We start from the raw sequence: 25,545 nt of genomic DNA, 5'->3' as shown, positions 1-25,545 counted from the left end.
ACCTGCTAGCATGGTACTCTGCTAAATGTTAGCAGCCTGCATCGCAGCGAAGCACATACCCTCACCCCAGGGTCACCTCACACGGTGACAGTATGAACCACAATGACGTCTCACGGGGTTTCCCCAGCATTCATACTTCATCACGTTTTCGTGCACTTGAAAATTTTCACATTTTATTTAATTGCGAAAAATAGATATCGTCATTTAAAAATCTACAAGCATGAAATATGTACTCCAGGAGTAATAATCTTTCGATTTAGGCAGTAAAATAATAATAGGAAACCACCCTATTTCGTGCTACTCAACTTTATTTCTGCTATTAGTACTACTACTGTTTGCCTTTCTTTCAATTCATACCTTGCTGCATTTTTCTATTAATATTCCTGCATTGCCATTGCTTTGCCATTTATATAAAGTCAGGGAATTCTAGAAAATTCTGGCTGGAATTTGGGGAAAAGTCAGGGAAATTGGAAATGGAAAGTTGGTATGAACCATATGGAGGGTTGGATTTGCTTACATTTGAATACATGAATGCATACATTTGGTAACTTATACTTTTTCTTACACTTCCTGATTTTTTTTCTTTTCAGGCCACTGATTTGAAGCGCATATTTCACTTCTGCTTGCAAGCTTTTGGCGAGCTTGTGAAAGTTGAGGGCATAAATGGTCAAGCTCTGCATCTGTTCCATCATCTATTGTCAATTGCACAATCAGTGCTCTCGTGGGGATTCATTTCTAGTTATTATATCCTTTCCTTCAAACTTATAAGAGATGTTAGTAAGCTAAAGTTGATATTGTGGCACAGGAGATGAAAATTGTGCTTATTAAGCCACTGTCAGGGAGAAAACCCTGCATTGTTGTTATAGTGAGAGAATTTTGCCAGAGCCCTACATGTAACTAGTGACTTTTTCTGCAGTCATGTGCCTAGGTACAAGTTTATTTACTTGTTTATATTTTCTTACTTTTTCATATGAATTATCATCGTACAAATAGGTTAAGATATGTAAAATCTATCCTCTAAACCATGTGCTCTGCAAGGATAATCCATATGATACCAGATGATTTATCAGTTTCATTACTTCCGCACACTGTGTGTATGATTTAAATATGCTGGAATCAAATAAATTAAAATGTCACTTTAAATTCACTTCTGGTGTATGGTATGAGCATCAAAGTCCCCGTTGGAAATTTTTTTGTGTTAGGGGGGTTCATTTGGAAAAGTGGTAAATTTAATGAAGACTTGATTTGGAGATGGTTTGCCTAACATTTTGTGTGACCGTAACAAAATCTGCACTTTGAAATGCATAGCATGCTTCGCAATGTGGGTCATCTGTAAATCTTGTTGGAAATTTTGTCCTGTGTACTGCTGGAATGGGTGTGGAATTGATAGCTGTACTAATGATATATTCTATTGGAATGTTAATTAAGTATAAATGCCTTTTTTATAATATTAAGAGCACGATTTTATGGTTGTGCAAATGTGATGTCTTCTATTTTGCATAAACTTAATTTGCAATGGAGGGAATATTATTTTACATAGTCTGAAACAGTAGCGTAACTATGCAGGGGATGAGGAGATAGATCCCCCCAGGCACGTAGCTAGGTATTAAAGCTAGAGGGGTTTAAGGAGCAACTAAAACTGGGTATGGAATATGGGAGGTGCAGGTGCCCTCCCCAAGAAAATATTTTAGATAAATGGTTCAAAATGGTGAGTTTTACGACTTTCTGAGGGATATTCCTTAATTATTCTATTAGTAATATGTATACAATGAAGTAAAATGGATTAAATTTTAAAATTTCCCTGAGTTCTGCCCCTCCCCCCCCCCCCCCCCCCCCCCCCCCCCCCCCCCAAAGCTTCAGAGAAATGAAACAATATTGTAAACTATTGTCCAATTAAGTTGACAGTTTGAGGTGTTACTTTATAGAATTTATTCATATTGAAAGAAAATTAAACTGTTTTTCCACATAAAATATTTATTAGATCACTACCATGGTTTTGATGCTCCGTCTGATGGCCTGAGGATGATGCGGAATCATGGTAGTAATCTAATAAATATTTTATGTGGAAAAACATTGTTAAATTTTCATTCAATATTGTCTAGTTTTGACACATAATAACTGCATCTGCTCAGAGTTTAATTTTATGTGCCAAAATGATGTAAAACGTATTTCCAGGCATGTCATTTTTCAAAAATTTTCCTGGACCCCCGTTGCCAGGGGGGGGGGGTCGCTCCCCCAGGCTCCCCTTCCCCCAAGCATATTACTAGTTACGCCACTGTTCTGAAAATATAACTGTGCCAGTTTATTACTACAGCAGACTCCCGATTATCCAGCTGCGGTTTATCTGGGTTGCGGATTATCCGTTAATGATTTTCACTCTCGCTCAATTTTTTTCCGCGATCTTTAAATAAAAATAAAATCAGACGCAATATCATCGGAATTACTGCATTAATGCTTGGATACTCCGCACTTATCATTTCTGTTGGAATTCCCTTTGTATAACGGAAGCGATCTCGCACTACCTGCATTTGCGGGAGTGTTTGTGTTTTCCATGCCTCGCAGTGCGCGACCACGCTCCGTGATCACGGTTACACATCCGGCAGCAGTTGCAACCCAGGCAACTTGTGCAAGACGGGACTGCGTGGCATGGTGCCTGACAATCTAGTTTCAGACGTTGAGAAGTGGTTTTGAAGCATTCATGCTAACTACTTTTCTGTATCCGCGATCACACAGCCACGGATGTGTGGTTTTCGAAACCAGGCCTTACATGGAGCATTAATAATACGAGTACAACCATGTTATTGCCACTAAAAAGATCGCGAACTGGCAAAGAAAGCTCTCATTGAGTCCGGGAAGCACTCTAAAATAGCAGAATAACGGCATAGATAATAATATATTGTTTGTTTTACGTAAATTATGAACATTACAAGACATTTTAGTGAAAGTTTGGGTTATCCGTGTTTTCTGATTATTCGTGCCGTCCATCCCCATCATTAGCCTGGATAATCGGGAGTCTACTGTATATGTATCAGCCTGCATATAAGATTTTTCCTTGACTTACTTATTTTACTGCCAAAGCGATTGATAGGTGTGTTTGAATCAGTATTAGACTCGGAACCTAGTCCAGCCCTGAGATTGGGTGCATCATGGAAGGATATCATCTTGGACCCTAATGTCATCAACCTTTTCTTTGAGGTGAGAATCATGTATGGTCAGGGTTTGGCATATTTTATGTTGGCTATAATTATCTATTTTATTGTCTCTTAATTTTGAAGTGATTGATAGTATACTTAAAATAACCCCTCATTTAAGTCTTGGTGATTTTAAAACAGCTATTGAAGTTTATGCATTATCTTTTTGCCTCTTTTTCTGGAAGTTTTAATATTATATTCAGTTAGTCTTCTTGAGTCTTCTATTGCGAAAGTTTTTATTTTTGGCAACTTTTCAGAGGCTTCTCTTTGGAAAAGTTCTCAGCATAAGCCAAAAGAAAAGCCCAACCCTGTGGGAGACCTGAGGAAACTCCCTGAATGGATGTAATACACCAGTGAAAAGCTAAATCATATTCTATGCTCAGAAATAGATCTCTAATTTTGATGGGTTTCTTGAGAATATTTCTGTCAATGTTATCATTTGCATCTTCATATCAAAATCACAGCGTTGAGACTCTCCTCAAGCTATGAATGTTGTCATTGGATGTGCCTCATATCACCAAAAAAATTGCCTTTGTCTTCAGGAAAAGTTTCACTCACAATCAATGTTATTGTAATCAACAGCTTCGAGGTAACAGTCAAACTAGTCGGTTTGCTAAAAGACTTTTTTTGTGAGAAGAATGGAGCTAAATTATCAATGATAGGTGGAAAAGTTGCCTATAACCTTATTTTCTCTTTAATTTGAATTTGATTTTGATAGATATTTCAGTAGCCATCTGAATGTGATATGCTTTTTCAGATACACTGGAAAGTAAGAGAAAATCCTGACCTCTCTCACCTCTCTTTGGCTTGCCTTACACAACTTGCATCTCTAAATGGAGCTGTTGTGTCTGCTGAAAATACTCGGATCCATTACTTAACCCATTACATACAGGCTTTCCTTAAGCTTGTGAACAGGTAAGTCACGGTAAACTAGTGATTATGAATGTTATTTATCCAACCTTCACTTGCGAAGGTACTGAATTTTTTCATGTACCATATGCACCTACTTTTCCTCGTAAGCCGTTTCAAAAATAGGGGTTGTGTGTTACACAAGAATGCATGGGTCACTGAAATATTTCTATTTTAAATGGTGTTGGTTGTAAAGACATAACTGTGATGCAATCAGCAAGCTCCAGGGAAGCAATTGATTGGTTTCTTCAACCTTTCCCTGCCTGTTATGGTGGGTCCACCGACCACAGTCACATTTGTTGCCTTTCATCTCATGTGCACGATGGTGCTCAAGCAAGTTTCTTGAATTTGATTTCCACTGATTGTAAAAGCAAGTTTGTTGTTTCTTGGGAAACTTGACTTTATGATTCATCAGAAGCAATTGTAGTAAACTACTATATTCATTCATTTTTTCCCAATAAAAACTGAGCATAGCACAAGAAGCGGAAGAAATAGGTTTATGAAGTAGGGAAATTTTGAAAGAGAGTGACAACTAGAGTTAATTCAAGTACTTGCAGCAACCTTAGGGGCAGTACAGTTTGTTGTCTTATTTCAATTTGATTATTAGTTCACTTATTTCTCTTCATCTCTGATTTCAGTGTTCAGATAATGGACAGAGAGGCACTGGGTATCTCTAACATAGTGAGAAAGTTGCTTGTTTACTCTCCTCCTCCTGTTCTTGCTGGCCTTCCAACCTTGCGTGTTGAGTCTCCATCATCTCCGATTGCTGGGGCTTCTCCTTCAGCAGGATTCCAGCCAGAGGAGCACCTTTTTCATACATTTCTTCATCAGATGACCAAGCTGACTTGCCAGTTTGCAATGGGAGCAGCTCTGGAGGAATCAGTAAGGCATACATCACTGATTTTTCATTGTTAACTCATGCCATTTGGATTTTTGTCTACTGTCGATAGTAGTAAGTGAGCACTTCCAGCTGCTAAGGTTTAAAAGATTTAAGTTTCTCCAAAGAGCAGATAGTAAATCTTTATTTCATTCTCAGGATGTCCAGTAGCATCTTTGCTTGCATTGAATAAATTTTAATATGTGTCTTGTAAATATGCTCATGTAATTTTATTTGAATGTGTTGAAGTAATTTTGGATGTTTTAAAAGTCTTATCTATGACAGTAATCATGGAAGATCAACCTGGAATTTTGTAAATACACATTTATTATTTTATTTTAAAGTATTAAAGTAATTTAGGGTGTTCTAAAATTCTTATTTATCACAGTAATCATGGAAGATTAACCTGGAACTTTGTATAATATCCTGGGAAAACTGGAAGGTCCACTGTTTTGTCTCTTTCATGCCGCATCCTAGATACATCTTTCAGAGTGTTCTCTTTCCTTAGTAAGATGGTAGTGCCATTGATTCAATCTGTTAATATTCCAGACATGTTCAGAAGACCATATGTACACAGAAGCATTTGGTTACATGTTGGCAGCTTGGACATTGGTTCTTCATGATGCTCATGTTTTACCAAAACAACTTTTGCAAGACTCGTCCACACAAATATTTAATACCTACCTCAAGTGTCATCTATCTCCACCTGATGGAAATCGTGGTCAAGTATGAATATTTTTTATATAAATCTATATTTTTTTAAATTTAATTTTACAATGTGTTTTCTGTATGATGCAACTAAGCAAATGCATCTTGGCAGATGTGTTAAATTTTTGGCCCATGTACTTAACTAATGTTCTGACTGTTAGTTTATTTCTATTGTATGGCAGGTTAATGTTTCTTTTAATTCATACAAAGATATTGTTTGTGAGCTATCATTTTGGTAACATCTATGACTTTTGTGGCCTTTAACTCAGTTCTCATCTTCATGATTCCATGATTTTTTTATCTTTGATGTAATTAATTATTAAAAGGAAGTTAAATTTTGATTGAATATTTACATTTTTAAGACAGAAATGAGGCTTTTATGTGTTGCATAATTGCATGTTAGTGTGTGCATTTTTAATCCTTTAAAATGCTATCTATAGATTCAGTATGTGAATTTTTTATGTGCATAATCATTAGGTAAAGTGCTTTTATCTCATATGAACTGCTTCTGAGCTGCTCATAGATCGTTTCTTTACAAAAGCTGGGGTACAATTACTGTTCATTGTCATAATTGTTGTCATCAACATTTAGGTTTGCACCATTTTGGCCTGTGGAGATTTGAAAAATTCAGTCAATAATGGATATTAAAATTTCTTTCCTTTAGGGCAGAGAAATAGATGTTGAAGAGATTGATGAGACTGAGGAGGATGATCGAACAAAGTTCAAAGATCAGCTTGAAGCTATTGGTGCCTTTGGGAGGCAGGTATGTTTTGGTGTAGATTATTTTTGAAAATGTGTGTGATATGAATTCAAGCTATACCATACCAAGATAATGAAGTTACCTGTTTGTCTTATCTTGAAAATTTCCTCCTACTTTATGCTATTTGTTGTCGCATTCTATTGATTTTCATCATTAACCCTGTTATTATAGTCATGTTATATACTTAAGGATGAGTATTAATTTGAAAGATTTGTATATATGTGGAAGCTGTGCTGATCCATATTAAACATTTCATTTTACTAATGTTGATTGTCATTCTAGATTGTGATTTTTAATAGTAAAAGTTTTCTATGTGAAAAACTTCTATGACAAAATATTGCTAGAAGATGTTGAGTGGCAATTTTTTTCTGTTATAAATTTAATGCTATCAGGAAAGTAGGTGTCTAATTGAGAAGTTTTATTTTGAAATAAAAGAGAAATTTCCTACTGGAAATTTTTCATTTCCTCTAGTATATTTTTAGTGTGGTCTTGCTTTATGAATAATGATTGCTTTCACAGTATGTGTTTAGTCAATATAAATTAATATTGATATCTTGGGTTAAATTTTTTGTATTTGAAATTATTTTCCTAGTAATCATGGGATTAAAGCCTTGTTTGTAATGCATATTTATGCCCTTCAATTTCCATATAACATTGTCATCAAAGTTGGATTACTATTTTAATGAAAGTCTCTCAAACTAAATGATCAGCAGTATTAGGTGGAATATGGTAGGAACACAATGAACTACTAAAAGCTTCGTAGTGTGCTTAAAATTTGGCTCTTTAAAATTTATATGGCCAGTTTTTGATTTAACGTTATACTTTTCAGATTCAAATTCCATTGTTGATATAAGTTTTCTATAAATAGCTGATGTTTCTCAATTTAACATCACCTACACATTGTGTACGTTGTGTAGTTAGGTTGAGTGAATATCAAGTACTCTTCAGCAAATAGACTTAACCCACTGTAAGTCATGACTTTAAAACAACTAAATTATAAAGTCAGTGCATTATTGTTTGTAGAGGTTTTTATAATTTTATGGCAGTCATTTAAGTGTGCACTCGTCTTGCAAAAAAATCATGCGATATTGTCCAAAAATTCTTTTGAGCACTCATTTCCATTGTTTGTGGCCCTCAAATTGTTGCCTCTAAGGCATTTGTATTTATTTAAAGTCTTAAAATTGTTTTATGCCAGAATTGGTAATATTCCACCTGTGTCTGATAAATGTAAATATGATATCAGAAATGAGTCGAGCATTGCAACAAATAGACCAAGATTAACTTTACAGAAATATTTCTTTTTTATATGGAGTCCCAGGCATTTAATTTACTGCCCGTTGAAATTAAATAAATTCTCAATGTTAAAACTTGCCTAAGACTGGATTTTTTTCCTCAAGAAAAAATTGAACATTTATTTTGATGGTATCTCATTATAACAATACGTACGTAAAAGATACTGCATTTATTTTTATGGCATACATTTTTGTAATTTGTTGGCAGCTCAATTCTAGTCTTATGACCTTGGAGAGCACCTAAAGTTCCCTCTCCTTTGGTGCGACCAGTTTGTATAGCAAAATATTTTTGGGAGCAAATAAATCATTAATATTAGTATCAACAGTCATCCCATTAGTAGCATATTAATTTCACCTTAAGTTTCTTCATGTTATTAAATTTATAATGAGGCCTATATACTTAGTGCATTTGATATCTATGAATGGTTATCAATTTAAATTCATTTACCACTTATTAGTCTGCATTCTATCAGAAGTTTGATAGTGAATCAGTCTTTTGTTGTAACCTTTGAAAGTTGATTCCAATGATAAAACTTGCTTTTCTAGGTTGATTGATCATTGACTTTCTAATCTGTAATTTATTCATTTACCTTTGTTTGACACTTGAAATCAAAGTAGTACAGAGGCATAGCAATCAGTATTGTTGTGCATCATTGTTAATGTGCAAATAGTAATGTAGCAAATGCATGTATGTCATTTGTACCATCAAATTGTTGCAAGCTTAATTTTTTCTTTGAATTGTCCTTGCATAAAATGTAACAAAAAGTCTTGGTTCCCAAGGTTTTAAGTCACAGCCTTCCTCTCCTATCAAGACTTCTGGAAGAGCGGACCAGAAGGCTACAAAACCATTTGCAGAAAATGATGCAACTCGGAGGTGGACAGAACAGTGGTTCTCATGGAGGCTCAATTGTTACCATCGCCGATACCAGTGCACTGGACTGTCTCTTTGAAGATATCCATTGGCTGGTACTAATTGCAGGTGGGAATACTTTAACTTACATCCTTCAATTACTAGGCTGGCCCATACGCATTGAGGATGTGTGGCATGCCAGGAATTTTCATTTAAAACCGCATTTTGAATGCATGCACTTTAGGGTGCTTTCCAATCTCATATCTGCGCTGATCTGTTTTAAACTGTTTAGCTCAGAACGTGTTCCAATGGCAGCTGTGACGTCATATGCGCTAAATAGATGGAAACACATCCTACACCGTTGTTCGTCTTGACAAAACAAGACAAAACTTGTAATGGTGGGAAAATATATTGCTGACGGAAAATGAATTCCACCATCTCAAAGATAAATATGATGATCATTTGAGTATAATAAACAATAATTTGGTCTATATGTCTTAGATAAGTTTAGTTAACCTCGTAATTTGGGAAATGTAATACTTTCTTTGACAAACATAATGACTGATATAACATGAACAAAATACGATAGCAAGAGGAGGCTACTAGATTTTCTCGAGTAATTGTCCTCATCAAAAAAATTAGGAATGGAAAATGTAAGCTAAACTAAAATGTTATATTGCTTACAGTCTAAGCAGATTTATTTCGTTAGATTGCATGGATAGCTGGGTGTATTATATGCAAAATTTCCTTTAACCTCCGTGTGGTGTTAATTGCATTCCATTAATTGTAATTCAGTACCGCAAAATTACTATAGAATTGGCAGCTTTAGTATATGATGTTAACATATTTTATGGCTTAACCTGCGTGATATGAATGTAAGTTGTATATGTATCTTAATCCAGAAATGCGAAATAAAGTATAGCTGCCAGCACTGTGGCGGTATGGGAGAGGTAATTATTAAGTAGGGATATGTAATTCGATTATTTTCTTTCAATTAATACTCACTAGTGCTTTTACTACATGAAAAATGAAATAGACGAACAATTATCATCCTTCTTCATTATTCATGTGGCGATGGTCAGTTCATAAGCAACAGGACATTTGAACATTTTACTTTTGCCGCCGATCGGTCCACCATTTGTAAACACACCAGCATGGATGCGTTCTAATCGTTTGTTACCTCTGTTTCAGTGTGCGCTAGTGTGTTTTAATCTGCTGCGATGTGAGCTAATCTGCACAAGTTGATTGGAAAGCACCCTTAGTTGAATATTCTCTTCATATTTATTTTTTTATTTTCCTCATGAACATGAGCATGAGCATCCATAAAAATTTATGCACTGAAGTATGCAGTAGAATGGGTAAAAGTGATAATAAAAGAAATATTATTCTCTAACTGCTAGTGGAAAGACTTAATTAAAACAAGATCAAAATGGGGATAGCTTTAAAAAATTACTATGTATGTTTTTTTCCATCAATCAAGATCATTAAGCTTCATCTAATGACTTGAAAGACAAAGCTGCCTTAACAAACAAAAATATTTTGCAAAACTATCGACATTTGGTAATCAAATCGTACTAGAAAAATTTGCTATCACAGATTCTTTGACTGACTAAAAGTGAATCAAGTACTTCAGTCTCATGGTCGCACTTTCTTTGAGGAGAAATCCTTCCACTTTATGTTGTGAATTGCATTTGTCTTGTGAGGCTATAATAGCCTGGTACATATCAGTTATTATCTTAATGGCATGTTGCACTTTAACCACTAAATGTATAGACACCATATTCTCTTCTGATTTAAAACTGTCAGAAATTTCATCTGCAGCAGCTGCAATCAGCTTGTCCTCTGTTAACATTTTACAAACAGGTGCATATTCATCAACATCTACATAAGCTTTGAAGTCACAAAATGTTCAGTGCTGATTTTTGGGTTCCTCAGCCGCGTTGGTTGTTTTTGGATGACAACAGTTTCGGGAGCCATCCTGCTCCCGTCTTCAGGTCTAAGGTGAGAAGTTCTCGTTTTTGGCCGCCTTATATGGCTCTGTCCCGCTGCCTGCCGGACCCTGGCAGCATCCCTGAGGAACCCGAAAATCAGCACTGACCATGAGCAACGCCGCGGAAACCTACGCCAGAATGTCACAAAATGTTATTGAATGTCTACCCAACTATCAGGTTCATCATTTTCCCTCTTTACTTCTACTAATATCTCTATGGGCTTCGCTATCCTCTCTGATAAATACTGGAATCAGGCTGATATATGTGCTAGAGGTATTTTTTCCAGCTTATTGATATTATGATCATGGCATCCAAAACATTTCACTTTAATTATTTTAGATTGCATCCAGGTACTCGAGCAACCAGGTAATTCGGTACTAAACTATGGAAATTTTGCTCGAGCAACTTAATTATGCTTTGGTCTAATGGTTAGAGAGTATTCATCGTGCAGGTGGCATTAACAAAATTTTCTCATTTCTCAGTTGTATTGGCGGATCGACTGGGTAACCAACAATTAGTTGTAATACTTAAATATTTCTTCCTCCAATCCTAGCATCAAACACTCGTAGCCACCATGTGAAGAAAGCAGTTGCAATTGGGAGTGTATTTGTGCTATTAAAACATCGGGAATGAGTGGATTTCCTTACTTTGAATGGTTTTAATTTATTTGAACCATTAAAATATCCGTAATCAGCAATAATTCGCATTTTTTGTTTTAGATCGAAGGAATTTTATTTACTAGCCATGATTTTAGCAGTCAGGCTGAACAATTCTGAATCTGATTGCGGAAGGTGCTGGAGGATGACAAAAGAACAATGAAATAGTTACACAAGAAATTAATTAAGGAATAGATTATTAGGGCATCACGAACATTTGAACATCAAAATGGGCAGAAAATTGTAGTTTTAGTAGGATTTTAGTAGGACGGTAGGGATGCAGCACGTGTCCACTAAGTCAATCTGTCATAATTATGTACGGCACAGGTGGGGAGTCGAGCCATTATTGTTAATACGAATTTATTTTACTAGTCAATCATAGGGTTTTAAATGGTTGCATGGCTATCTCTCACTAATTTGAACTTGTCACTATATCCCATACTATTAGTGTCAGGCTTTCACTGAATATGAAATAAAGGGAGATATAAATGGTAGATGAATTGTTGCTATTTTATCATGAAAAATGGGTATTTGATTCAGGTTTAAATATTTTTTTGACATCAGTAAGTCAATTATAGCACTGGGCAGTATGCTCAGCTGTGGTTTGATTGGATTGTGAGTGAGTATTTTCTTTTTCCACAGGGCACACGTGTTGTATGGTGAGCGAAGGTGAGACACCTCTCATCCCAACGGAGATAATGCACCACAGCATGGAGCAAGTTTCGCAGTACTCTTTAGATGGGGGTGGTGGCTGGCCAGGTGGCGGGGGTGGGGCCCCTCCCATTGTCGAGGCCTCTCTTCGTCTCCTGGCGTCCTCTCCATCTCTTCCCCCACCCCCTCAAGAATCTCTAGAAGCTGAAAACGTTGATCATGTGATAAGGTATGGACAGGTTTTCAAATCCTACGTGTCCCAAGATAATATTCACAAATTCCTCTTCCTATCTAGTGATGTGTCATGCTTATGCCCCATAACTTCAGAATGAGAAAAAAATAGGATTGCAGTGAAGATTTCTTGGGTCTTGCACTGAGTAAGGTTCTCCATATCTCCTTTCAACATTTGGACAAGCAACTCGCCCATCTTCTTCAGGGATTCAGGAATCCAAGATTGGATTGGATTAAATTCTTATTTGAATTCCTGAATCCTTGAAGATGATGGGTGAATTGCTTGTCGAAATATTGGAAGGAGATATGGAGAACCTTACCCAGTGATAGACCCGAGAAATATTCTCTGCTATTGTTTGCCAGAATAAATGAGACAATACAAGAAATAGTATTGCTGAATGTTTGAATCCAATTGAAGTGCAATAATTGGCCAACCTTGATTGCTACATCATTGTCAGGCACCAGGAAAGGAAATGAAATTTGAATGAGTTATTAGTGACTAAGCTGTGTGAAACTATTATATATTGAAGTTATGCTTATTGAAGCGAATCGCCTAAGAAAATATATAGTGTGTGTGCGCCATCATTATCACTCTACAATCCTTTGCTTGTGGTGCAGTTGGTGTTTATTACCCACGTAAATTTGGGAATTTTGAAAAATATCTTAGATTACCCAGTCAGCACAAAAGATATTTTACCCCATTATTACCCTAATTTTACATGGGTAAATTTATGGTAAAAGATAGGTAACCTGCGTGTTAACGGGTAAAATATCTGTAAATTTAACTGGTAAAATTTGGGTAATTTGGTGGTGAAACATGGGTAAAATTCATACTTTTTCTGGGTAAAACTTCCCGATGCGACATCAGAGCCATCTGTGGAGCTTTAAAAGAAACATGATGACACTCCTTTTATCGGTGCTATTGTGAACTATCAGTACATAGCTTTAATGCATTATAGGCGTTCATAGACACGATAAATGAAGGAAAGACATTGATATTGAAGAATAACTGTTTATTGAACGACGAAAAGTTACGAAATGTACAAATACGACGTTTATATTAGGAAGTAACCACTTGGTGAAAGAGAAATAACGACAAAAATAAAATCTACATTCGTGATGACATACATACTCGAAGAAAGAGAAATGACCGAAATAAATAACAGTTGTTTTAAGAGGAATTGCTGATTTGATTTCTTGTAAAATAGAAACAATGTTAAACTTGGAACTAATTTTCTTCCATTGAGCACTCGGTGCCAGCAGCTTCCACACCTAACTCCTCAGGGCATGATTACGAGAACACAAATTCGCCCAAATGAGAATCCTAAAAACTCCTTTTCCAAAATTTGTTCACGTGAATTTTTCAATGAAATCATTGTAAATAATGAGTGCTATACTTTAGCAGAGGTTGAGGGAACCAAATTTCTGTTATATTGGTTATTAAAAAATATATTGTCTCACCATGGCGTCACCATCAAAAGTGATGCAACTCTCTGGTTAAATTTTCCACTGAATTATATTTTACTATTTTCAGTATTATATCAGGTAACTTATAGTTTAGTTTACTTCATGCTCCAGTAATAGTTACAAATTATCAATTGCCAGGCACATTACTTCGGCACTTGCAGTCGCGTTCACAATCCTCATTCATTGTTTATTTTCCCACTCGTAGCCAACGTTACGGTCCACTATTCGCAAATTTCAGTTGAGGATCCAAAATAGCCAACCTTCAAGATGTGAATTTGATCTTTCATAAAATTATTTTAGCAAAAATAATTACCCATTGAAAATTAGTACTCTTCTCTATTTATTTACGAAAATAATCAGCTAATTTTTAATCACTTGAATTTTTGTTAATGACCACAGCCTTTCATCAATAGCATGTATATAATGTGAAACTATTTGCGAGATGAAATCGAAAATAATTTGAAAAATATCACTACAGTGTTTCTGTCGATATACAGTGCAACCTCGATATAACGACACCCCACGGTACACTAATAAACACTCGCTATAGCGAATTGTCGCTTTACCGGAGGTGGAGCAAATAATAGCCAATATACCTGTTGCGAACAGATATACAGGAACAGGAGTGGTGCGGCGACAGATAAACATCTATCCGATAAACGTAAGCATAAATCCAGACGAAAGGCGATGTTTTTTTGCATCACTAAATTTCCTTACTCAAATAACGACTGACTATTCAAACAATTTATAAGCACCGCACTGAATAAAAATCGTGCAAAGCATTGTTTCGTCAATCATTATATTTATCGAACGACAGTTTACCACATAAATTTCAGACTGAGCACTCCATTAACTTCATTTCTAACAGATCGCTAGCAATTACAGTGGTTAAGGAGTCTTGATGAAAGTCTTCCGGCGGTGAAACCCTCGCTATGGCGAGAGCCAACGCCGAAAGGGTCTCGTAAAAACGAATTTTTTAACACGCTTATTATAGGGTCAATTGACAGTGCATCGGCTATCTCTCGTTATAGCGGGGGTGTCGCTATAGCCCGTACTCGCTTTAACGAGGTTCCACTGTGTTGAACTTTATTTTTCTACTACAAACTTTTCTCAACCTCATACAATTAAGTAAATTCCTCTCTATATATTTTTTATGCTTCACTGTTGGCAATTCTGCACCTGAAGTAATTACGTGGTAAAGAAAGTGTAATGGTTACTAGGGTAAATTTGCCCCAAATTACCAAAATAATTTCCATCTAAATTATCTTTTGTGCTGACTGGGTTAATGATGTGAAGATGTTCGGAGCCTTTAAAACATAGGCCTTCGAGTAATGGCATGTTTTGAATCAAACTTTTTACCAATTTTATGTTTATTCTTCAATGGAAGGGATACTATCCTTTTTTGCAATAGCTTGTGAGAATAGTTGCAATGCTGAACTTTGACATCTTGAATCTTTATTTTAAATCCATAAAATTATATTTGCAGCCTTTTATTGCATTTGAAATATCTTCCTTTAGTGCACTGTGATTTTAAATGGATTTTACTTTTTTTGCAGGTTGGTTGCAGCCATGTTTAGGGTTAGTGAAGTAGAGAGGCAAGCTTATGAAAGCAACTTGGGGCACTTACTCAGCCCTGAAGTTAGCTGTACACTTCTTTGGTTCCTCAGGAGATGGGCTCTTTCATACCTTCTCCCCAATGAAACCTTCTATTCAGAGGTTGGTTCATTTAGTTTTGAATATAATTTTGTACATAATAACATTGGTTTGATTATCTCTCTCATTTTATGTGATGCATCTCATTCAAAATTTATTGTTGCAGTTAGGGGTCAGTGGGACATTTTTGATTTTGTATGAAAATCGAGCCGGGTTAGAAATTTTTCAGTAACAAAAGTGGTAAAAGTGGTGGCAATAGAGACATTAGCACTGTCATGTCTTAATTACATGAGCAATAAATTCTCTTAAATAGTAAAGCCTAGGGACTGGAATATTGTCAATTAAACCGTCCCAATATATTTTTTTACCAATTGCATGCAATATTTTAATTTTTTCTTGTTTTCTAATGTCTTTGGTGAGTTGGGACACATTTTACTTATAAGTATTGTGTATGCATCTGAATGCACTCCAACATGCGGGAAAATTGAAATGTAATAATCCCTTATGTAACAGAAAGAAAATTTATGTTGTCATATTTTGAATAGTATCTATAATATAATCAGCCTCCACCGTCTCATGGTTAGATTCTCTCCAAAAACATGTTTTAGATGGATAAAAAAATGTGGGGACATGTGGTGCCACACCAACAAAATGTGGGGACGTGTGTACCACATGTCCCCGCATTAATGGGTGAATTCAAAGAATGCCTATGCATGTACATATCTTTGTTTTACAGATGAGCATGACGCTTGTGAGTGCATTTGGAAGGGATACAGAAGCAGCTTCGTGGACAGTATCCTTCATACTATCAAAAGTTCAATCAAACCTTCAGTTCTGTGGATCTGAGCAAGGAATCATAAAGGACACCACGCTTTTGTTATCTGCTCTTGTTGAGACAAAAGACAAGTATGTAATTTTTAAGATTAAGTTTCTTGTTTGATTTAACAGGTTTGGTTTCATGTCTTTTATTTGTTTGACCTACGATACGCTCCACCTTTTTATTTGCAGAGGTACGTATGTGCTCAAATGTGAAGGTTTGTGGAATATTTTAGCCAAAATGGCTCATTTAAATGAAGCAGAGTGCGTGATCCCTCAGACAGCTAAGAGAGGAATATACCGTGCACTTGTACTGGCTGGTGCAGCAGCTGAGAGTGAGCAAGCACGATCAGAATATTGGGGTCAGGTAGGATAGATTTTCATTTATAATCTGTTATTATTTATTGTAGAATAATTTAATTTTTAATTAGGGATGGATAATTGAGTGTTCAATTTGTAATACATGACTCTATTCTCTTCCTCACTTCTATGTTTGTATTGCCTTCTTTCTTTCATCTTCCTAAACATTTATGCTTTTACCCAAGGTTTCTTAGCTCTTGTACCTTTGTAATACCTATCTCATTTTCTGCTGTTCTTTTCACAGCATTCTTTATTTTTTCCATGTGTTTTTCTGCCTTCTTCTTTTCATCTTAACTTTCCATAGTTGCCTTGTCTAGTAATGCACCCATTTTTTTCTTTTCCTACAATCTCCAATCTTTCCATATTCCATTTATGTACTTTCTCTGCCTTTTCAATTTTCTTTTGCTTTATTATCATCTACATCATTAGTATAACATGATCACTTGTAAAACCAGCCCCTGGCAGACAGTTTGCAATCTTCACAGTATTTCTATATTTTTCCTCTACTAATATAGGGTAATCTATTTGGTAGTGGGCTCTCCTGGGTACATCCATGTATATCTGATCTTATGATTTTCAAACCATGTGTTGGTTATAAACAATTTTTTCTGAATGCTCTTCATTGCTTATGTTATCTCGGACTTTGAAATTCTTGGGCCTTTCTCATCTTCTGTTACCTTCTACTCAGTATCTTTGTCCAATGAATAACAATTTTTACTTGTAATAGTACTTGTCGTTGGTCTTTAGCTTAATATAATGGTTAATACTTCCTTCATCCTTGCAATCATTAACATACCAGGTTGAGTAAAACACAGTAAAGGAGCTCATGCATAATATCATTAAATAACATTTATAAAATATTATGTTGAATTCCAGTTGCTGAGACCTCTTCAGGAGAAATTTAAGAGGCTGATATGTCAAGAAAATTTTGCCCGTATTTTTCACCAGGAAAGAATAAGGACAGAATTTATTAATCTCTTGGAATCTTATATTGGTAAATATTCTGAGTGCATGTGAATCTATGCTGTGATACTGGAACACATTTTTGCGAATGGATGCTCCTTAAAAAAAAATCCTTTGGAAGCCAATTAGCAGATGACCTCAAGTGTGACTGAGATACTTATACTTTCACCCCATGTTTTGTGAAAACCAAAATTGGGGTTATCTTCAATTGTAAAATTCGGAAATATATTATGCACAATATCATCAGGGAATCTTTGATTCCCCTCTCCAAATATTTGTTTAATGTCCTTTAATTATTTTGGGCTAATGCATGTGAAAATTTAGACACCATACTCTGTTTTTCAGGTTACACATTTGTACTTGTGATTGGTCTTTAACTTAATAAATTGGTTAATACCCCCTTCATCCTTGCAATTCTGGCTAATATGTGAGGGAAATATGGTGACCTTAATCCAGACATAATCATACATGTATAAATTGTCTTGCTATTGATTTAAAATGCATAATGTCCACTTTTTAATGCACTTCAATTTTTTATCCCTCAAATTTTCCAGGAGTAGCTCAGGGCAGTCAAGCTTCAACCTCCAACTCTTTGTTTCAGTACATGGCACCTATTTTGGGGGAGCTGCCGCCATTACTTGCTCTCACTCATAACTACTCGCAATTAGTTCAAGTGATACTGGAGTGTTATTGTGAAGCTCTGAGGCACATGCTGTACCACCTTTCACAGGTATATTCATGAGTTAACCCAACAATAATAATGCAGTGTTATCAGTGCTATTTTAAATACCTATTTTAATTAGAAAAAGTTAAAGTTGTTTATTGATATTTTTGTTGTTATGGTTTAAATCATACTGCATAATTCACATTCAGTCCCGAGCTGACGTTGATCGTACTTTTACCAAGTTCATTCAGCAATATGTATTACTCGCCTGAGTTAATAAAATATAGTTTTTGTGTTTATTGATAAGTGTCTATGTAAAATTGAATTGACTTCATCTCTGATGATTTTAATGATTATGATAATCTCTTAATTAGCTGTATGTGCCACTACTGAACATACTTTATCTCTGAGGAGATCCTCATTTGTTTCTATAGGAAAATTAAGTTATTGTATTTCAAATCTACATGCTGACAGTACACTCCACATGAACCAAATATTCAAAACATAGTAAACAATATGGGGTGCGTCACCAAAGTAGAGAAGTCAATTTGGACCACTTATGAATTTAAAGCCTATAAATTTTTGTGTAAGGAATATCATCATGCTTAATTTAGGTTCTGTGAACATTAGTGAAAAAATAATACCAAACAGATATTGGTTCTTACTCTAATGTAAACATTATTAAACTATCAGAGGTTATATTTTTAAAACTATCATTGCAGACAGATACGCAACGGATGTATGAGTGGTGTTTGCAACTCATTAGGACCTATGCCAGTTGTAGTCTTGGAAGAAGAACAATTGAAGCATCTGCTGAGGAAGAAGCATACCAGGATATACTCCTCCTAATGGAACTCTTGACCAATTTACTTTTCAATGGATTCATTGAACTTGTCTCAGCTGGTATGTGTTTTTGGTTCAGCGAGTCTACCACCCTTATGTGATATATTGTGGTTCTAATCATCTGAAATGATTCATTGATCCACAGTCATATTAGATAATTCATGATCTTAAAATAAGATTTTTTTGTGTGCTCTGTGAAAAGAAATTATGTATATTCAACTCCACTTTTTCCATCCTGTGATAAGGTATCTGGGTTTTATATTGTAAATTACTATTTTTTACATAATTTATGAAATATATGTCTGTTTGATTCTTTTCCTCAATGAGGCCAAAATTTGCAGAGGGCCCAGGTGGCATAAAGCAAAGTAAAGAAGTTCATGTATAAGGTTGCTGAGAAAAGTTGTTAAAGTTTTGGTAACCCAACTACCTTAATTGCAGTTTGGAATAATAGTCTTAGCTCACGATAAGTTATTAATAGGCTATTACTCCCACATCTGAATAAGGTGGTCTTACCAGTAGAAATGAACATTTTTGTTAATGTTTAGCATTTTAAAATTGATCTATGTTTTTTTTATGGCAATTAGAAAGTTAAAACAGAAAGTTGAGATCCCCTCCCTCAGAATGGGGAAAGGGAGACACATTAATACTCTTTTGCTAGAAAAAAAATAACGGGTGCTGGGAAAGGAGAAAAATTCGGAGATAATGATGTCAAAGTGGGTAGATTCGAATAGATCTCTATCTGGATTATTCCATATCACAAAGTGACGCCTCAAACCATTAACTGCATTCCTTATCTTTGTATAAAGCTTATGCTATTTGTCTTTATGGCAAATAAAGGAATTGCTTTAGGTATCAGGGGCTCATGTAGCCAGCCCAGTAGCATTCCCCTCCCTCTCAAACTTTGTAACAACATTTCTCTGGATGCTGTTTGGACCGCTACTTAAGTTCGTAATTTTGTAGCATTAACAAATTCACAATATCATTTCCTTTACCATGTATTAACATACCCCTTATGTCTAGATCTTGACTTTACTTCGTAACAATGAACAATTTGTAATAAAATTGTCACATAAAAGTGTCTACTAATTAGTCTTTTGTTAAATTAATTTAATCCGTTGTATGAAGTGAAATTCTTTTATCAATTCCTCTTTACTTTTTTTAGTTGAAGTATTTTTGGTTATCTGTTCTATGTTGTGCAGTCATTGGAATGGATAATCAGGAGATTACTGTATTTCCATGCAGTAGTTTGTTTGGTGGATTATCATAAAGTGAACTCATGTTTGAGCATTGGTATTCTGTGATGAAGTTGTAATGTAGTACAAGAAAATTTCAATGTGTGAACAATATGATATCTCTTAACTCTCCCTGATTCTTTTGCCCCTCTTAAGTATTTCCTCGTGTTTGTATGTTCTTATGAATCTCCTATTTTTCTTCGACAGACGCTCTTGCAGAATCTGGTGCTCCTCAAGTGTCTCAAGCGGATGTGATTTTGTTAGGCCTTTCCACTTTGATGCCATTTGTCTCACCAGAACTGTTGTGCTTCCCATCTTTATGTTCTCGTTACTTCAGTGTTATCACCTTTGCGTGTGAAATATTTCCTGGGAAAATGTGTTCCCTTCCCCGCTCTCTTTCCCAACCTTTGCTGGCATCCGTGCAATTGGGACTTGGTGGTTCCTATGGAACAGAAGCTGTCTCCCTCTGCTGTGATTTCATTCAAGTAAGTTTCGTTCCCCTCAAACAGCTAAGTCGTAATATAATGTATTTTATTTGCCTGAAAACAAGTGTCATGCGTACACTGTATATGGCACGTCAAGAATTTACAAAGTTTAATTACAAGATAAATAATAGCACAACATGCTGATAAAATATAAAGAATTTCAGAGGAAGTACACGTAGATATGTACATTAGAAATTACAAGGCTAAGTATTCAGCAATTCAGTTAAAGCATTGGTACAGTAAAAAGTCTCTAACCTTGTTCTTGATTGCCATCATACTTGTAAAAGCTTTTAGATCCTTTGGGAGCTTGTTATACGGCCTTAATTTTATATGTAGTTCTAAAGCCACAGGTGGCTGTCTTTGTGCATACAATTAGGATATGCAAGTCACCATGCTGTATTTTCCTTATTTTTAACTTAGGCTCTCATTTAAAATGTGTTTGTTAATTCTACAAATAATTTTACTAAAATCTTTCTTTCTATTTAGGTCATAGGAAGCCATGTTTTTACCAGTCGTCTCAATGAAGCTCCAATTTATGAAGATTTAAGAGCATTCCTGAAGGTGAGGCTTATTTATTTTCCTATCTTCACTCAAGTGGGCACTTTTTCCAACTTTCATCATGATTTTTTATTTTACTATTGGTGGTGAATATTTTATCAATCCGAATTTTTTTTGTTGGATCCAGTGGTGAAAAAGTATTTATTCATCCTTAATTTTAGAACTAGAGACCATGTGGTTGATCTTCTTTCTCATAATTGGAGTCTTGATTTCTCTATTAGAGCTTTCATTTGATTCATAGCCATGAAACTACCAATAAAATTATTGAATACAGTAGAATCCTGATTTAAGGTTTTTCAGGGGGACAAAATTTAAAACACTAAATGCAGAAAAACACTAAATGAGGACCTGCCATTTTTTTCAGGTTTTAAGGTCTGTAATGATTGGAATGGCTTTGTATGAATAAAAAATATTATTTTCAGTAACTAAAAGGTGCTGCATGCAGCAAAAAATTCATTGATTAAGTGTTCTCTGCCCAATGAAGGTTGGATAAATGGATTATTTATGCCCATTGTCTGTTATTTTAGATTGCTTTCCGTAATCATAACGAGCTTTCTTTTCCTGACCGCAATCTTAGCGGCGATAATGCGATTGTTCTCGTACTTTTACTGCTCCGTGTAATACCTAGTTTCCAAAGACCATGCATCCATGGCTGCAAGATCGCGGATTCAGAAAAGTGGTTTGCACGAGAGCTTCGAAACCACTCCGCGACATCGGAAACTATAGACGTCAGGCACCACGCCACGTAGCCGCGCCTCGCACAAGTTGCCCGGGATGCAACTGCTGATCCGTGATCACTGAGCACGATCGCGTACGTCAATGGTTGAAAAAAGGGAGCACGTAACTCTCAGGAAGGTAACGGGTGCGTGATCATGCCATCGTGCAGCAGGAGTAATAGGAAAGCAGGACTTACGGCAAATTATCTACACTGGCAAGTGCCTGGCTATGATTCATGCTATCTCTACTTCCACTTCCCTCCCTGCCTTCAATTCTACTATTCCCTTCCCTTCCATTTAGACCTTGACTAGTCGTGGTGTAAACATGCCCGAGTGCGACGAATTCTCCAGTTCCCTTGGGCTGTATTCAACTGTATGCGAGGCCACGGCATTGCTTCTGAATTTGCAATGTAAAATATACAATTAGAGATCGTAGATAACATTTCTCTTAATTTGCGAATGGTTAACTATTGAAGAATCTTCTAAAATTAATCAAGAGTTTTTCTCCGGCCGCTGATCGTTGTCTGCAATGCTAGAGCAGACGTCCAAGTAAACTTGAAAAATTCCTTGTCTCCAAGTAAGTAAAATAATTCTATTTTATAAAGGGGATTCTAATGGAAATAATAGGCCCAGTGTAGTCTTGCATTAAAATGCAAATATCTTGGTGCTCTTGCATCCGATTTTATTTTTTTATAAAGATTGCGGAAAACATCAAAGTAGTGTGAACTCATGCACAGGTAATCCGCAACATGAATAAACCGCAGCCGGATAATCAGGAGTCTGCTTTATCTACAATAGAAAATCATGCACCGTGCATGCACAAGTATGTGCAGTGGAAGCTCGAATTAATTAGTGCTCAAAATTCCTGGAAAATAGCTCACTACATCTGGCACTCGTTTAATCCAAAGGTGAAGGATGAAGCCCCATTTTCCCATCACCTTTAATTACGGCTTTTATTTTGTATCAGTGCTATTCCACCAAAGAATATGATTGCACTTGCATTAAATTGTGTGTTCGTATGTAATTTTGGGAATGAAATGTCTCCAAAAGATTGTTGGTGCTCATTTCCCAAAAAAAAAACTCATCCATGGCCCACTTTTAAGCTTTCAGTTGTTCTTTGAAATGGGAGCAAAAGGTTGTGAGAAAGCATGATTATGAAGCTTAAGTAAAATTGATAAGAAAAAAAAGGTCTTGAATTTTGCTGATTGAGCACATTATTTAATTGTCTGAATAGACAGAAAAAAGTGGAAATTTTCCTGCTATATTAAATTTGACGATCATAGTTATATTGTTAGTGAACATTACATTCTGTCTTTATTGTTTTCAGTTATTTATGAGTTCGATCCTCACTCAGCAGTTCAACTCGGATCTCATACCCAATGCAAGCGCTGCCATGTACGTTCTAATATGCTGCTATCAGGTAAGATTCCAGAGCACCCATTTAAAAAAAAAAATGCCATAAGTTTTACTCAAATTAATGGTGGTTGATTAATTTAATAATTCTTATCTATTTTGAGTGAACACTGTATATGTACTTCACAATCATATTTGGACTATTTATATGTACGCTAGTATATCAAGTGGTGTACTACCATTTATCGACCATGAAAAACAGAGTTACTGCGATTAATGTCCTTAGTAGTCACAGTCCAGCCAGCGAGAGCTGTCCGATGGAAGTTCAAAAGTAGGGGCGGATAACCCTGCACCAGCACGGTTTGCAGCCAATCGCTGTCCCCCAAACGCACCTCACACCCTTGCCCAGTCATACAATGTTGTCACATGCATATGAAGTACTGTTACAAGCCCTTTCTTTGAATCAACTAAGCAGGGGATTCTTCCCTTGGGTCCTTCACAATCATCCCGTCTGCCTCCTTTCTTCACGGAACCCTTTTGTTTACATGTGAGGTGGGCGTTTCCCTATCTTACCTGGCAACCTTGCCCCCTACCCTGAACTCGACCCTTCTAAATGCCAACAGGGTCATTCCATGTCAGTTCATCCAGGCATGACACCCACCGACTCGGATTTTGATGAAACTTGCCAATTTTCATCCTTCCATGCAGGAATGAAACAGTGTAAAATATTTCTTGGCTATCGCTAATAGTTTTTTTTTCACGACCATTTGAAGTTTGGGTGAAACTGCAGTTTTTCAATGAATGCGGTCTCCAGAGGCACTTGTACCTCCGGAGGGAAATAATTTGTCTCAGCCATAGTTTTCATCCGATTCTTATGAAAATTTGCAGGTTTACTATAGAAGTCATGAGGATTCCAAAAACTAATTTAAAAATATCATAAGGGATATTGGAAATTCTCTATACTCGTATGTTTCATAAGATTTTAGAAAATTTTGCGTCAAAAACATGGTTCTATAAAACATCAAATTTTGACCTGAGGCAATATCTGAATCCGAGTCGGTGGGTGTCATGCCTGGATGAACTGACATGGAATGACCCAACAGACAACTCTCGGCGGCCGGACTGTAATGAGTGACTATGTGATAACTTGGATTAAAGAAAGACCTCTGGTCTATTTCTGTTTAGTCGGTTGAGTCGGTTCTTAAATTTTTTTTTTGGTTCTCGGTATGGCTCCAGTTCTCCCCCATCAGTTCTCGGTTCCCAGGATGGACTCTTATTATCTAAATTAATGGCAAATTTAATAAACAACCGCAAAAAGTGAATGAAAATAAGTTCACTAAAGATGTACATAAGCATGAAAGCTCTGTAAAAAAAACTTTCCGTAATCATTTTGCCAAGTAATAAAGTTTTAATAACATATTGTTAAAGAATGGATGATCAACCAATTTATCACATTACATCAGGCTGCCACTGGTTCTTTCTCCGGGTTTTGATTTTAAAAAATCAACATTTTTACCCTATCTGGGTCTAAACTATTCTTTTTTTTGACAGAAATATTGCCTGCAGTACTGAACAGGCATTCACTGGAAATAGAAGTGGTCGATGTTAATTTTGAAGGGCCGCATGAAATATGCTAGGAGCACAGTTTACATAATGTATTGCATCAGGATCAATAGTGAAACTCCCTCAACTTCTGCCAACATCATCCGTTAATTTGTTATAACTTGTGAGTCAGTTCAAGGTATATTCTGTATTCTGTGATGTAGCGTAAATTCTTACTTTAATTGACGACTTATTCGTATGCCTCACTGTCTCAGTTCTTATAACCTCAACACTAAACTGCAAAAACACACCTGTACAGCGACACCATGGATTAGCTGAGCGGCCACAGCTTAGCATTTGTGGTAGATATGTCCGCCGCATGGGTGCCGCTATGCACACACCTAAGACCACTTTCAGATGAAACAAATGTTTGCCGGCCGCCGTTTATGGCATGGCACACGGCATTGTAGAGAGTTGTCTTGTCTGAAAGCCGCCTGAATTTCATGTAAATGGCGGCCAGCAAAAAGTTGTTTCGTCTGAAAGATGCCTCAGTGTAGCATTGTGTATTTCATGCCATAGACCAGTTAGATTTTGCAGGGCATTGCTGGGCCAAATTGAAATCCTTGAAAAAAGAAAAAAATGTGGATGCAATGCAATTGGAATGTGATATATGCATTTTATAATTATATATTCGCTGCCGGTTGCAGAAAATCGAATACATAATTACGATTATCAATTAATTTCATAGTAATCATAAGGACCACCAATTTTTAGAGT

At 36.0% G+C, this 25,545-nt stretch overlaps 1 protein-coding gene across 1 annotated transcript in view; it reads left to right on the top strand.

Moving 5' to 3' along the window:
• Positions 1–25,545, top strand: part of LOC124165991 (exportin-4-like) — a 36,464-nt gene that overhangs the window by 6,624 nt on the left and 4,295 nt on the right. The window contains exons 6-22 of the mRNA XM_046543561.1: positions 591–744; positions 3,071–3,195; positions 3,949–4,106; positions 4,739–4,982; positions 5,527–5,703; positions 6,350–6,448; positions 8,518–8,716; positions 11,877–12,114; positions 15,140–15,299; positions 15,973–16,142; positions 16,245–16,419; positions 17,289–17,406; positions 17,930–18,105; positions 18,762–18,942; positions 20,322–20,599; positions 21,086–21,160; positions 23,201–23,293. Of these exons, the coding sequence (XP_046399517.1) occupies positions 591–744; positions 3,071–3,195; positions 3,949–4,106; positions 4,739–4,982; positions 5,527–5,703; positions 6,350–6,448; positions 8,518–8,716; positions 11,877–12,114; positions 15,140–15,299; positions 15,973–16,142; positions 16,245–16,419; positions 17,289–17,406; positions 17,930–18,105; positions 18,762–18,942; positions 20,322–20,599; positions 21,086–21,160; positions 23,201–23,293 (2,820 nt within the window). The remainder of the gene's footprint in view (positions 1–590; positions 745–3,070; positions 3,196–3,948; positions 4,107–4,738; positions 4,983–5,526; positions 5,704–6,349; positions 6,449–8,517; positions 8,717–11,876; positions 12,115–15,139; positions 15,300–15,972; positions 16,143–16,244; positions 16,420–17,288; positions 17,407–17,929; positions 18,106–18,761; positions 18,943–20,321; positions 20,600–21,085; positions 21,161–23,200; positions 23,294–25,545) is intronic.

Source organism: Ischnura elegans, chromosome 9, assembly GCF_921293095.1.
Source record: "Ischnura elegans chromosome 9, ioIscEleg1.1, whole genome shotgun sequence".
Taxonomy (NCBI): domain Eukaryota; kingdom Metazoa; phylum Arthropoda; class Insecta; order Odonata; family Coenagrionidae; genus Ischnura; species Ischnura elegans.
This window is presented reverse-complemented; position numbering and strand designations above follow the sequence as displayed.